Here is a 14,160-nt window from a genome sequence, read left to right on the forward strand (position 1 = left end):
GCTAAGGTTGTAGGAGGTATGACAAAACTTTGCCAATCCCTTTAGGACTCCTGTCCTTTGATTAGAAGAGAATCCCCCAGTTTGTACCTTCAGCTCAAGTCCTGAAAGACAAATGTGAAATGTAATTGACCTTGATTAAAAGCCAGGAGGGCAGCTTAACTTCGATGAGATCAGCTGACTTGCAGACCTGAAAGTGGAATGCAAAAATCCCTAAGATTGCTATGTAACATATTAGCAGAAACTTTAAACTCTTTTAGAAGGGCTAAAATGATGTACTGGTGCAGTGATGGATACTTAGAATATTTCTCACACGTGTGTGGTAAATGAAGTTAAAAAATGTGTTTGTTTTGGTGCAGAAAAAGTCAAACTACATGCATAGTTTTTCCACCACGTGTATTTTCCATAAGCCTGTGGAAAACCCTTATCTCTGTTGATGAAGACTAAAACTGAAGGGGTAGTCACGGAGAAGCAAGCATTGTGGAATATTTAACCCTGTCTGCTTAGAATCACTGGCATTGGGAACTCCAGAGGAGTGACTCCAGTTCCTCAGTTACAGGTAAAGAAACCAAGGCACAGAAAGGGAAAGTGACTGTGAGAGAGCTTCATTGATCTTCAGTGCAAAAGCAGAGCTGAAGAATGAGTTTCACCTCTCCAGCCTTTCTAGTCTCATCAGTTAAAGTAGGCATGCTGGGAAATCTTGCAGACAGATCAGCAGTGGTGAAGGAGAACACAGTGACAAGCCCAATGTCAACACTGGTTTCCATCCCTGAGGCTGTCTCTATCACCAGAGAGATGTCTGCAGGTGACTCACTAGCAAAGATGGCCTTGCCCTTTGCACACAGCACATCTGACAACCAGACTGAGTATCCTTTGCAGTGATTACTGGGCGAAAAGCTATAATCTCCAAGTGTGGATCATCTAGGGGTCTTGGGAGAATACAGGCAGATTTTAATGCAGGCAGACAGGACATCGCCCAGCCTCTAATTTCTGATGCATGGACCACATTTTGACTAATGATATATTGCATTCCATTGGAATCACATGTGAATGATGGAACGCAATGGCATTCCATATCAAGGTCAGGTAATGAAAATCTGATATAAAACTATTAAGTTGAAGTGGATCACATCTGAAATAAGGATGTCACGCTTGTACTGTCCCAAGATTGTTTATTTGGGATGTTTTAGATATGAACCTAAAAGGTGACAGTTGGGTCTGGAAGTGGTGGCACCATTAGTAACACTTTTAATTCTTCAAGCAGTGGCTCCTTGAAATTCATCTTTCAGCTTCTGTGTGGACCTGCTGCCTTATTTACATCTTCTCAGAACATTTTCTGGGTTGGGGGGGATCGGGGACTAGAAAGAGAGGAAAATCTAGTCTGACAATGAGAAGTCCTTACAGTAATGGGGTAAATTCTATTTTTAAGCATCCTAGTACTGAACCATTTGTGAAATGAATCTCATCTTGGGACATGATGCATTTTTTAAATGTGAGAGTTGTTTTATTTTTGCCTTCTCTGCACGTGTACTCTTTGCTTGTCTTCAGCACTAATATTTATTACTACTTTATAATAAGAATTTGGAAGTATTGACTTTTTTCCTTATGCTGCAAAATAACTAATTAGCAACTGAAATTTGATCATTGAATCCTGGGAGAATTATGCTGTGAATCTCCCTGAGTCTGTTTTTTCTAGGGAGTTCAGAATTCTTTACCACTTCTTGAGAAACTGAATGCAAGGATTAAAATCAAACAAACTCCTAAGTTATTTTGATGAATTATATTCTCATAGAAAATTATTCAGTCTATTTATGTCTCACCCAGATATGTAGATTTTCTGATTCTTTGTTTTCTTTCTTTGAAAGTTTTATTTATTATTTTTATTGGAAAGACAGATTTACAAGGAGAAGGAGTGACAGAGAGGGTAAGATTTCCCATCCTATGGTTCATTCCCCAAATGGCTGCAATGCCCAGAGCTGAGCTGATCCAAAGCCAGGAAGGAGTCAGGAGTCAGGAGCTTCTTCTGGGTCTCCCACATGGGTGCAGGATTCCAAGGCTTTGGGCCTTTCTCCACCACTTTCCCAGGCCGTAAGCAAGGAGCTGGACTGGAAGTAGAGCAGCTGAGACATGAACCAGTGCCCATATGGGATTCTGGCGCGTGCAAGGGGAGGATTAACCAGTGAAGCTAACGTGTTAGGCCCCTTTCAGTTTTCTTTTTTTCTGTTCTTTTGGGGGGGCAGGGAGGACTGTGTCATGTTTTCCCCATTTGGGTTGTTTTGATAGATTTTCTAATGTTTCACATTGGGGAGATAGCATTATTTTGTTTTTATCTTTTCTTCAACTGTCTAAGGCTTGAACTTTCTCAAAAACGTAACTTCAACTAATGTTTGTTTTTGAGAAATATTGCAACTTTAGTTTGTAATGTAACCACTTCAACTAAAAAAATTGTCTAAGAAGTGTTTTAATTTCCTCCTGAGATGATCTTTTATATTTCTGAGTTGCATGTTAGCTTCCCATTGTATAACCTTGTGATGTGTGCATATTATTTACATTTTGTACATTCTTATTACTTTCCTTCCTGACCCATATGCAGACACCTGCTCTCCATTCCTCACTATACATTCAGATTTTATCTGGAGATGCAGTCTTTGGTCTCCTGGTCAAGACTCAGAAACCTCTATGCTCTATGTTGGAGATCTTAATTCAAATCTAACATGAGACTCAGACACTTTGGGACAAAGATGTGGAAATAAACTAGGTTGCGTTAGATGCCCTTTTTCCAGGAGAGCAGTACTTCAAGGGGGAGAAGCAGACTGGTTTAGGGAAGTTAACTCAGTAGCAATGTTTCTGAACAGAAGTGATTTTAAACAAATGAAGTTTGTTCACTTAGTTTCATGTCTGGATCAACTCTTGCTGGAATCATCCAGTGAAGAAATTTGGATGTTGTTAAGAAAAAGAGTCATTTATTTAACCGTTGTACTTGAGAATAGTCTCCAGAAAAACTTCTCAAATCTTGAAAACATAAATGAAAGAGGCCAATTTGCAACAAATAAATTAATGCCATGCTAGGATATTCTTTTCCTGAAAGTCCAAAACAAGGATAATTTTAGAATAAATTTAGGAACAAATCCTACCAAACCATCAAGGAACAATTAAGTGTTATTATTCATAAAATTTTCTCAGCTTACTTTTTGAGGGGAATAAAATTTTGTCTTAAAGTTTTAAAAAGGATAATGGTAATACCAATAACTACCATAGAACTATTTAACCTCAATTACCAATCTCTCCCAAACAAAATAACAGCTGTATATAACAGTGTGTGAGAACTATTTTATCATCATGCAGGGTGTGTCCTACAGATACAAGAGGGGTTCAGTAAGCATTGGAAAAGTCCATCAAAGTCACTATATTAACGGTAAAAATTTTATGTGATTTTTTTCAACAGATGTATTTCTGGCTAAAAAAAAAATCCTTATAATTTTTCTTTATTCCACGAAAGTCTGTATATCACAATTTTATATCAAATAAAATATAACTGAGAAATGTTAAATGTATTCTCCATGAGATGAATAATAAGACAAAAGTGTGCATTACTACTTAAAGTTATAGTAGAGTTCTTGGACTATATTTGAAGTAAAAATAATAATTGAGAAATAGAAACATTGCAAACAAAAATATAAAATGACCATTATCTGTGGATGATAATAATAAAGAAAGATAGGTAAAAAGCTATAACTGGTAAGATGGTTGAGCAAGATAGTTAGAAGCAAGGGAGCAAAGCTAACAGCATTGCTATCAGTAATAAGAAACTATAATACACTTGGTTTTGACCTTGGTTGGTTTGACTTGCCATTTTCCTTTTTCTTTTCTAAGTTGTGTGTGTGTGTGTGTGTGTGTGTGTGTGTTTTAAAGGCTGATTTACAGAGATGGAAGGGAGGGGTAGCCAGGGAAAGGGATATCTTTTCCATACTCTGGTTCGTTCCCCACATGGCCAATACTAGCCAAGGCTGGGCTAGAGTCTTTCACTCCATCTGACCACAAAACATTCAAAGTGGCAAGTCAACACTTCAAAACTAATACAATGTCGAAGCCCTGTGGGCTGCATGTATACTGAGGGTGTGGATGCAGTGACCAGTAGGTGTGACTTACATCTGTCCAGAAAAGCAGAGAAACAAGTATAGAGGGATTCTTGCTCCTTGAGGTGCAACTTAAACATATCGAGTCATCGTCAGAATATGTTAATCAGGAAAAAGGTGTTAGACATTTTACTGTTTGCTATCACTTGTGGGAACATTTTCTCACTGATGGTAGCAGTCAAGAATTTGTTTAAAAGACTTTGATAAGGAATTGTCTGTAGCTATTTCAAACATAAAATCTGATTTGAGATAAACATGCTCACAGAAGCAAGTTTCTCAGTAAAGATCTAAGAAGCTTATTTCTTATTATTTTAGCTACTTTGAGTAGGGTTTAAAGCTGTAAGTAACTTATATTCTTGTGAGTAGAATTATTGGATCGAGGATGCATGCATTTAAATTTGTGATAGAGGGACCGGCACCATGGCATAGTAGCTTAAGCCTCCACCTGCAGTGCCAGCATTAAATGTAGGTGCCACTTTGGGTCCCTGCTGCTCCAATTCTGATCCAATTCCCAGGCAATGAGCCTGAAAAACAGCAGACCCACATGGGAGAAATGGGAGAAGCTCCAGGTTTCTGACTTTGGACCAGCCCAGCTGGGGCCATTGTAGCCATTAGGGGAGTGAACCACGTGGATCTTTATCTCTCTCTCTCCTTCTCTTTCTATAAATATGCCTTTCAAATACAAATGAATATTTTTAAAAATTGTGAAAGCTGATGCATTCTGAAAAGGCTATGCTGATTCATACATTCATTTGCATGGTGACAGGATCCATTTCGTCACACTATTGCTTGCCATCTTTTTAATTTGTGCTTTCCTGATGGGTGGAAACCGAATTTCAGTTATTACTTTGATTTGCATTTTTCCAATTGCCAGTGTAGTTAATTATAATTGTTCACTGTAATTGCTAATATTTATTTTCTACTCAGTGGAATATGTTTTTACATTCACTATCTTTTCTATAGTTTTTTGCATTTTTGTATTGATTAGTAGGAATTGTTTTAAAACTTTGAATAATAATCCCTTGTTGAGTGTATTTGAAATATTTTCTCACTGGTGGCTTGATCTTTTAACTTTCTTTCATGGTTTATTTAGCCCAACCATTGGTCCAAACATTAAATTTTGACACTCAATATGTCATCTTTTCTTTCAAGGAGTTTGCAGCTAACACAATGTGGACTTCTGGGTGAGGGAAAGAGATTCTCTGTCATTTTTGGTTCATTGTCCAAGATTAAAAATGTTAGACATTTAACCTTCATACTTCCTTAAGCAGTGAAGGGTGTGCTGTCCAAAGTTAGGTGCTTTTTGTCTAAGTGTACAACTTGACTGAATCTATTTTAAGTTTGGAAAAAGCATACCTTTATATTCTTATGAGTATCTTTAGGGGTGTTGTTTTAATTCATCCTTCATTGTTACACGATGGAGAAGTTGTTAAATAGCCTGTTGGCCCACATCCTGAAGTCTAGACTTTCGTGGGGACCAGCTTTAGGAAAATGCCTTGGATCAGCCCACAAGAAGCAAGTCTTGGACAATGGGTTGGAGTCTTGGAGAAGCAGAGGCCCTTGGGAATGTCCAGTCACATCATTGTGTCCACATTGGATGAAGGCTGTACCACAGAGACTGTCCTATATACTTCCCTGGCAGTCTTCAAGTCTACTAAACTACAAATGGCTCAGTTGGTTTCTGTGTTAATTAGTACATATACATCATGTTGCCACTTCAACTGAGAAAATGCCAGCTATTTTACAGTGATAATCCCTAGGCCATACTGCTAGACCTACTTGTAGCTGCTTTTAAAAATAGATTTTATTTATTTATTTAATTATTAAAGATTTATTTTTATTTTTATTACAAAGTCAGATATACAGAGAGGAAGAAAGACAGAGAGGAAGATCTTCCGTCCGATGTTTCACTCCTCAAGTTACTGCAACGGCCGGTGCTATGCTGATCCAAAGCCAGGAGCCAGAAACTTCCTCCATGTCTCCCACACGGGTGCAGGGTCCCAAAGCTTTGGGCCATCCTTGACTGCTTTCCCAGGCCACAAGCAGGGAGCTGGATGGGAAGTGGAGCTTCCGGGATTAGGACCGGCGCCCATATGGGATCCTGGGGCTTTCAAGGCGAGGACTTTAGCCCCTGAGCCACCATGCTGGGCTCTATTTTACTTATTTAAAAACCTGAATGACAGACAGAGAGAAAAAGAGATCTTCCACCTTCTGGTTTACTTCCCAGCCAGGATAGTCCAGGCCAAAGCAAGGAATGTGGAACTATCTGGATCTCCCCTATGGGTGGCAGGGGTCCAAACAGTTGATCTACTTTCCTCTGCTTTCTCAGGCACATTAGTAGGGAACTGCGTTGTAAAGTGTGAATCCTGGATGTGAGCCAGCACTCTGATATGGGATGCTAACATTACAGGTGACAATGTTGGCATCCCACACCACTACGCCACACCATCGGTGCCCGGAGGCAGCCTGTAGTTGAGCCTAAGCTTCAGTTGATCTGGTTCTCTTTGGATCTCCAAGGGAGTTGGTCAGCACTTGAGCAGAGCGCCATGGGTTTGGTGTTGGGAGTTGTAAATCTTAAGTCTACTTCTATTGGGAGGTATTGGCAGGTATTGTTGCTTAATGATATCCCCAACTTTATCATTCATGATCGTCAGTCTGGTTACATGAATAAGATGCTACAGACTAGACATGAACAAAAAGACTCTGGAGATTGTGTGGTGGTGAATGAGCAAGTTCTCTTACCCTACTTGGTTACTGTGATGTCTCTTTCACTTAATAAAGTTACAAGCACGTTCAGTAAGCAAACTAGTAGGACTAATTGCCAAATTAATGTGGAGGACATAATCCTATAACTTGAAAACTGGAACCTGGACTGTTTTTCCTTACAATCATTTCCGTATCTAGGACATTGACCTTGTGAATATTTAATGGATTTTGGCTGAAGCCACCTTTGATGTTGTGTATCATTGTCATTATTCTGCACGGTAATAAAACATTAATGAAAGAATCTGGCAACTGGGTTATATTAGCATAGCAAAACTAGATGTTCAGTTTTTCATAATCCCCATCAATACTGATAGTTTCTCAAATACAGCTACGATATCCCATAATAATACTACCTAATCCTTCTATTTTCAGATAAAAACTATGTATCATTTCTTCAGTAGATGGGCTCTCTGCTTTAATTACCAATGCTAATTGTTCATGGCTTCCCTTTCTATCACCACCACTCTGTGTTATGATCATAGAATGATGTGAATATGTTCCATGAGGGGTCATGTGTTACAAGTTAATGTAGCAGTTTTGGGGGGTGATGAGGTCCTTAACAGGTGGAGTCTAATGAAAGGAGGTTAGGTTACTGGGGTCTTTGCCCTTACAAGGGATTATCATAGCATTTATGGTATCCTGGTCAGTTCCTGAGGGAGGGCTGTTGTAACAGAGCAAGATGGATCTTTTCCCATCTCTGGCTTCTTGTTTCACCATGTGATCATTCTTGTGCATGCACAAGTCATTGTCGTGTACCTGCCATGTGACCCTTACCAGAGGCAAAGTTAATAGAAAAACCTAGTTTCAGACTTTTGGCTTTCAATACCATAAGCTCAGGAAGTCTCTGCCTTATAGCTTCAGGTGTTTAGTTGTAGTGATGCAAAACAAACTCATGAACTCCCATTTCCTCTAATTTCTCTTAGAGTCATTCACACCAAAGTTTGAACAGGGAATTTCAGAATGGATGCCAAAGATTGGAAATCTGGGGAAAGGGCTGATTCTCTGAGTACCAGGAAGCTAGTGAAGAGTCGGGACCAAATGGATGAACTGAGGTTAAGAGCATGTGTCATATTACCACAGAGGTTTGGGCAACATGTGTGACAAGACATATTCAGGCTTTACTCAAAGGCTTAAAAAAAGATTTATTTATTTTCATTGGAAAGGCAGAGTTACATAGTGAGGAGAAACAAAGATATCTTTCTTCCACAGGCTAACTCCAAATGGTTGCAATGACCAGAGCTGTAGTGGTCTCAACCTGGGAACCAAGAGCTTCTTTTGGATGTCCCATGTGGGTACAGGGCACAAGGAGTTGGGCCACCCTTTCCTGGCTTTCCAGGCATGTCAACAAGGAGCTGGATTAGAAGTGGAGCATCTGGGACTTGAATCAGCATCTGTAATAATGCCAGCAGTGTAGGCAGTAGAGTCTCCTCCTCTGTGTATTAGTCTTGCATGATACCTCCTCTGAATTCCTTGATTTTTAAGTTCCCTTCTGTTTTCTTCTTGCAATTCCTTTTGTTCTTTGCAACATGAACGCACCTAATACTTTATATTTGATTTGATTTAGTTTCAGTTCCCAGTATGGAGTCTGCTTTCCTGTCTGGGTCCTAACTGAATCAGACACCAAAGAGAATTGGCATTGAAATAATGGGCATTTCAGATGCTATTATGTTGACTGATACATGATGACTTTTCATCCGGACAGTGAGGACTCAGAAGAGGAAACGGTCAAGTTTGACTCAAAACAAAGTGCATTTTATTGTCATCTGACCCCAAATTCACTATCAGGCTCTCTACTAGGGTAATAGAGCAACTGGATCTGCAGCAATTAGATTGAGGCTTTTATGGAAAAGGACCAAATTTCTCAAGGTTAGAGAAGAGATTGGGGTTGAATAAGGTAAATCTTGAGGGTTGGGAAGAGGTGCTGATACAGAGGCAAATCTAGAAAGTTATGTCTCATCTTGGGATCTTTTCTCCAAGATAGACAGGTAAATGTGGAAGCAAAGGTACTTCTAGTCTCTCTCCTGAAATTCATTTCACTTAGGTGAGCTCCTGGCTTGGGATGGGACAGGACTGTGTATAACAAAAATGCTAGAGAAAGCAGCATTCCTCCTCCCTGGGAACATCCACATGTACTGTTTAGGGAGGTGGAGGATGAACTGGGTTCTGGGGCTCAGTTTTCAAGAAGGGATCACTGCCTATTTCTGTAGTGTCTAGGGAAAGGAGGGGAACTAAAATCAGATTGCCTCCATCCTGTGGCTCACCAAGTGGAGGGGTGTGTCTTTGGGAGGTTGAAAGAGTGTTAGGTAAGGGGGCTCTTTGGCCTGGTCCCCCCATTCATATTGACCATAATGTGAGGAAGTTGGTTGGCCAGAAATGTCATATAAATCTTGCTTAAAACACACAAGTACTTTTACTCCTGCAGAATCTGCTTAGCCTGATTGTCAAAGACTGTACTCTCAGCCCCAGCAGTCTATGTAAATTTGCCTAATCTTTCCAGTCCTAACCCCATTGTGACCCAGAGGGAGAGCTGGGCTCTGGGGAAGTCCCTTAGTCTTCCCCTTTTTGAGAAATTTGGGATCAGTCATCAACTCTCTTTTATGTGGTGGATCTCGTAAGGCTTGACTCAACAGTGATTTCTCAGGGAGGCTAGGCAGGTTATACATGTGCTGATTCTGGTTGTTTTTTTTTTTTTTTTTTTTTTTTTTTTTCCCCACTTATGGCTCATGGAATCTCCTGGCAGGAGGAACTGGATTGCTTCTGTGTCATGTATCCGTCACACCCACCAAAGAGCCTCAAGCCATTTATCCTCCAGATAAATGGTCCAGGTTCTGGCACAGCCCGTCAGTGCTCCAGGAAGCTGCGGTAGCTGGCCGTGATTCAGTCTCGTGGACTTTTGAGGAAAACCCTTCTTTGCTAGGTGCGCTGACAGCTGGAAAGTTCTGTGTCTTTGAAGTCTTCTGTGCTCTTGGGTCCAACAAGAGGCTGGGTTCCACACTACGTCTTATCCTGGCTGGGGCTCGCTGGTCTCACCAGGAATTTCCCTGGAATCCTGGCAGGTCCTTTCCCTCAGCAGAAACTGAGGCTGGTGAAAGCAAGTATTCTTTGGGGAGGAGGTGATATTGGCATCAGGACCCATAGAGGTATTAGAGGCAGATCCCTGCCTGGAATTGGAAATTCTGTGGAGATACTGTTATTGGTTGAGTCTCTGGGTGGAAGAAAATTCTTCTGATCTGCCTTCTTTGAGGCTATGTTGAAGTTTTTCCCTGAAAGGTAGCTCAGATCTTCTGACAAAAGCTTCATGTCAGGCCAGGCTTTCTGGCTGCCTGTCTAGAATGAGGACCTAAGACATCAGCATCCTGGAAAGATCTGGAAACCTCTCCTAAAGTTAATCTGTCCTGTATCTGTCCCCACAGGTTACTGAGACAACTGCAGTATGATGGACACTGGAAAGATAATCCATGAAGGTGATTTTGAGATGTGCCCATGAAGGCCATGGCCACCTGTGCTCATATCTGATCCTCTGGAGCCCCGCTATTTTCTGTCCTTCCCTGTGTATGGCCTTCACATCTGGTGCTGTTCTGCTCCTGCTGAGTTGGGAGCTTCTGGGGCCTGGGGACTATTGCTCATTCACAGCTCTACCTCCAGTCCCCGACTGTGGGCCAAGCACAGAGCAGCACAAAACAAAGTAGCTGGGCCTTGACACAGTATGTTTGGGACTGCTTATTACCTTGATCTTGACAGTTTGGCCTTTTAGGCCATTTCTCACCTTTGGGAGCCCTCACACTCCTTACCTGAGCCTACAGCCAAACTGGAAACAAAGGCTAGATTTATGGTCACATGAGCACTGCTGGTTTTGGTGTATAAGTCCTGACTTTGCTTCCTGAAGGCTTGGATCTGATGATCTTTCCCCTTGTGACTAACCAGGCAGCCTTGATCGTCATGTCCCTTTATGGCTTTTTTTTTTCATCCAACAGCAATGAGTAGGCCTCACCACGGGGAGGTCTCCGATTTGGATCAGCAGGTGTGGATCCTTCAGGGCCAGAGCCTGGTGACAGTTCCACGAAGTGATAAAGTGGCAGCAGGTGAGTTGTCATCCTCTGGCTGCTCTGCTCCTTACATGGGTGTGGCCTTTTGTGAAAGCTAAAGCTTAAGTGCTAGTGCAGACTGACTGTAGTAATAATAATGATGTATTGTATATTCCAGAATAGCTAGAAGAAAGATGTTTGATACCGTCTACCACAAAGGAATGATAAATGTGTGGGCTGATGGATATGCTAATTACCCTGGTGTGGTCATTATGTAATATATACATGCATTGACTCATCACATTGTGCCCCATAAATATGTGTCCTAAATTCTATGACTTTATCATGGTGTTCACGTGGACTGGGGAGAATTTCACACCTGCCTGGGAAGGGAAAACAGGGAAAGATAAAGAAGTCAGAATGATAGAGGAATCGCCAGGACAAAAGGAGCCACTGCTCTGTCCTATAGAAGAGGAGTAGCTTGAGTTACCTCAAGTTGCCCTAAAAGGACTAAGAAGACTATCATAGGAAAGATTTTGACATCAGATTAGGGTAAAACTCACTAGTGGCCAGAGTTTACAAGGATCCAAGGGCCTACTTGGCCTGGGATCCTTCCCATCAATCACAATTTTTTCCATGTGCTAGAGTGGTGAATGGCACGTGGAATGAATGGATGGATCAATGACTAAATGGATATGATGGTTGGCTATTTAGCAGGTCAAGAGTTATAAGGATTATAATCTTAAGGTCTCTTTCAACACTGCCTAGAAGATGTTACCCTGTTAGATCAAGGAGTCTTTTCTGACTTCAAATGAAAACTGACACATATCCCCTTTTATCTTCACAGTTACCATCAATATTATCCCGTGCAAGTATCCAGAGGCTCTTGAGAAAGACAAAGGGGTTCCAGTTTATTTTGGTATCCAGAATCCAAAAATGTGTCTGTTCTGTGAGGACACTGGAGGACAACCCACATTACAGCTAAAAGTGAGTGACCAAGAAAAACAGTGCTAAAGTAAGACAACTTTTCAGTGAGATAAAGACTATGTGATTATATAATCTGAATCTAACTTTATATAATATCCTACTTTCTATATTATATCTGAAGCCATTTGTATAACATAGAAGCTATTTTCTGATTGCCCCATTTGCTTTGTTCCTTGGTGAATAATTCCATGATGATTAGACCTTCTTATGTCTTTTTCATGGTGTTGACCCTTCTCACATGTTGGACAATTGGCCTTGAACATAGTAGCTGTCACAGTTGTGGCTTGGTAAGGAGATCTGTGGCTTAGAAATTCAAGCTATTTGTTTAATTCTTTACCTGATTCTTTGGGTGGCCTGAGCCTAGGTACTTTTCTCAGTACTTGTCCCTTTGATCCTCCAACTTCCAACTCAGCAACAATGCCTATTAGTATGAATATTTCTGAACTATTTCCTGAATGGAACCACTTCTCACCTGTAACAAATTCGAATCTTTTTCCTTTCTCCACCTCTTGTGTGAATAGAGCTCCAATTCATTGCTCAAGTGTGACCACACGTTCATTGGCGTCTCCCTTGTGTGCTGCCTGTTTTAGCTCTAGATGGCAGTAGAGGGGCTGGGAAGATGGGATTCTGTGCACGGTCATTCTCTGCTTCCTTGACATGTGTTTTCTAGGCTTATTCTAACAGGCTCTCCAACTTTGGAACACTAATGGGTTGTGTGGACATAACTTGTATTTTTCTCACATCTAGGAGCAGGAGATCATGGACCTGTATCACCACACTGAGCCTGTGATTCCCTTCCTGTTTTACCACTCCCAAGTGGGCAGAACCTCCACCTTCGAGTCTGTGGCCTTTCCTGGCTGGTTCATTGCCTCCTCCAAGATAGGCCAGCCCATTATCCTGACTTCAGAGCAGGGGAGATTGTACAACACTGCCTTCAACTTAGAACTAAACAATGCCTGAACTCAGGCTCGACTTAGCAACGTGGTTAGAGATCTTTGTCTTGAACTTTCTGGTCTTCAGCACGCTTTCATTTGTATTATCTCAGTACCATCTTCACAATGGTGCCAAGGGAGTGAATAGGGCTATTGATAATCATCTGGTGTGGATGGAGAAGAAGTAATGGCTTCAGGGCAACAAAGAACAGAATATGGACTCAGAGGCAGATGGCATGGGACAGTGAAGGGCTCTCCTCCCAAGCTGAAGCAACCAGACCTCCAAGGCAAACTCTACCATGGCATGGGCCCTTGGCAGGCCCCTTGTTGTCACTTGGAGTCCCTGCACCCCATATTTGAGTGTGAATTTGCATCCAGGCTAGTCCATGCTTCCTATCTAGCTCTTTGATAAAGCACCTGAGAGGCGGCAGACAATGGCCAACTGCTTGGGTCCATGCCATGCACGTGGACAACCAGATGGAGTTCTTGACTCTTGGCTGCATAGAATTCTCTGTTTCTGTCTTGTTCTCCCATATGCTGGTTCATTCATCAGATGGCTGCAGTGGCCAATGCTGGGCCAGGCTGAAGCTAGGAGTTAGGAGCTTCTTCTGGTTCTTCCACAGGAGTGATAGGGGTCCATGCACTTGGGCCATCTTCTGCTTTTTCTAGGCCATTAGCAGAGAGCTGGATTGGAAGTGGAGCAGTTAGGGCATGAATTCGTACCCATATGCAATATTGGTGTCTCAGGTGGTAGCTTTACCAACTATGCCACAATGCCAAACCCTCAATAAATCTTTAAAAAATAAAGAAGCATAGATTTCAAAATTGTTACACAGATTAACTTATCTTTGTATTGTATTTCATGCACTTTTGAAATCCTTTCAGTCCCCCATTTCTTGAATTATCAACGTCAGGTATGATCTGTGCTAGACAGATGTGATTTGCATCACTGCTGAAAAAGCTGCACATTCCTTGTTGTGTTTTCTACCAGTTAATAATAGCAATAGGTCAAGTGAGATTGTATGTATGTATAGACAGTGAGAAGACCCTTATGTGAGCCTGTTAGACAAGACCAGTGAAAAGATACCGGAAGTCCTTGTGCTTGTTTTCCAGGGTTTGGATAATGACTTTTAATGACATCATTTCTTTCAGATGACCAGGACACTGAGTTCTATGGAATGGACATGACTTGTTGAGGGCAGCACTGACATTGAGTGCAGAGTAGAACCAGATAATGTTATTCCAGACTGCTTGTCTTGTCTTTCAGTGTCTGGCTTGTGGAATTGGGATATTGTGAAACAGTCTGTGAGAAATCAG

The 14,160-nt window shown here is 41.4% G+C and overlaps 1 protein-coding gene across 1 annotated transcript; it reads left to right on the forward strand.

The window, feature by feature from the left end:
* The first annotated feature begins 6,679 nt into the window (after positions 1-6,679).
* Positions 6,680-12,871, forward strand: IL36G (interleukin 36 gamma). The gene is made up of 4 exons (XM_058668316.1): positions 6,680-6,929; positions 10,874-10,981; positions 11,772-11,911; positions 12,659-12,871. Exons 1-4 carry the CDS (start codon positions 6,680-6,682, stop codon positions 12,869-12,871), a joined length of 711 nt encoding a protein of 236 aa, XP_058524299.1.
* Positions 12,872-14,160: the final 1,289 nt, after the last annotated feature.

Source organism: Ochotona princeps, chromosome 8 (assembly GCF_030435755.1).
Source record: "Ochotona princeps isolate mOchPri1 chromosome 8, mOchPri1.hap1, whole genome shotgun sequence".
NCBI lineage: Eukaryota > Metazoa > Chordata > Mammalia > Lagomorpha > Ochotonidae > Ochotona > Ochotona princeps.

What these genes read in the sequence shown, in the direction of transcription:
- IL36G (XM_058668316.1), top strand. Translation starts at nt 6,680, where the DNA reads ATGGGTTTGGTGTTGGGAGTTGTAAATCTTAAGTCTACTTCTATTGGG. An exon ending in TAAAGTTACAAGCACGTTCA is followed by an intron (nt 6,930 to 10,873) that starts GTAAGCAAACTA and finishes TTCATCCAACAG; the next exon opens with CAATGAGTAGGCCTCACCAC. An exon ending in AACCCACATTACAGCTAAAA is followed by an intron (nt 11,912 to 12,658) that starts GTGAGTGACCAA and finishes TCTCACATCTAG; the next exon opens with GAGCAGGAGATCATGGACCT.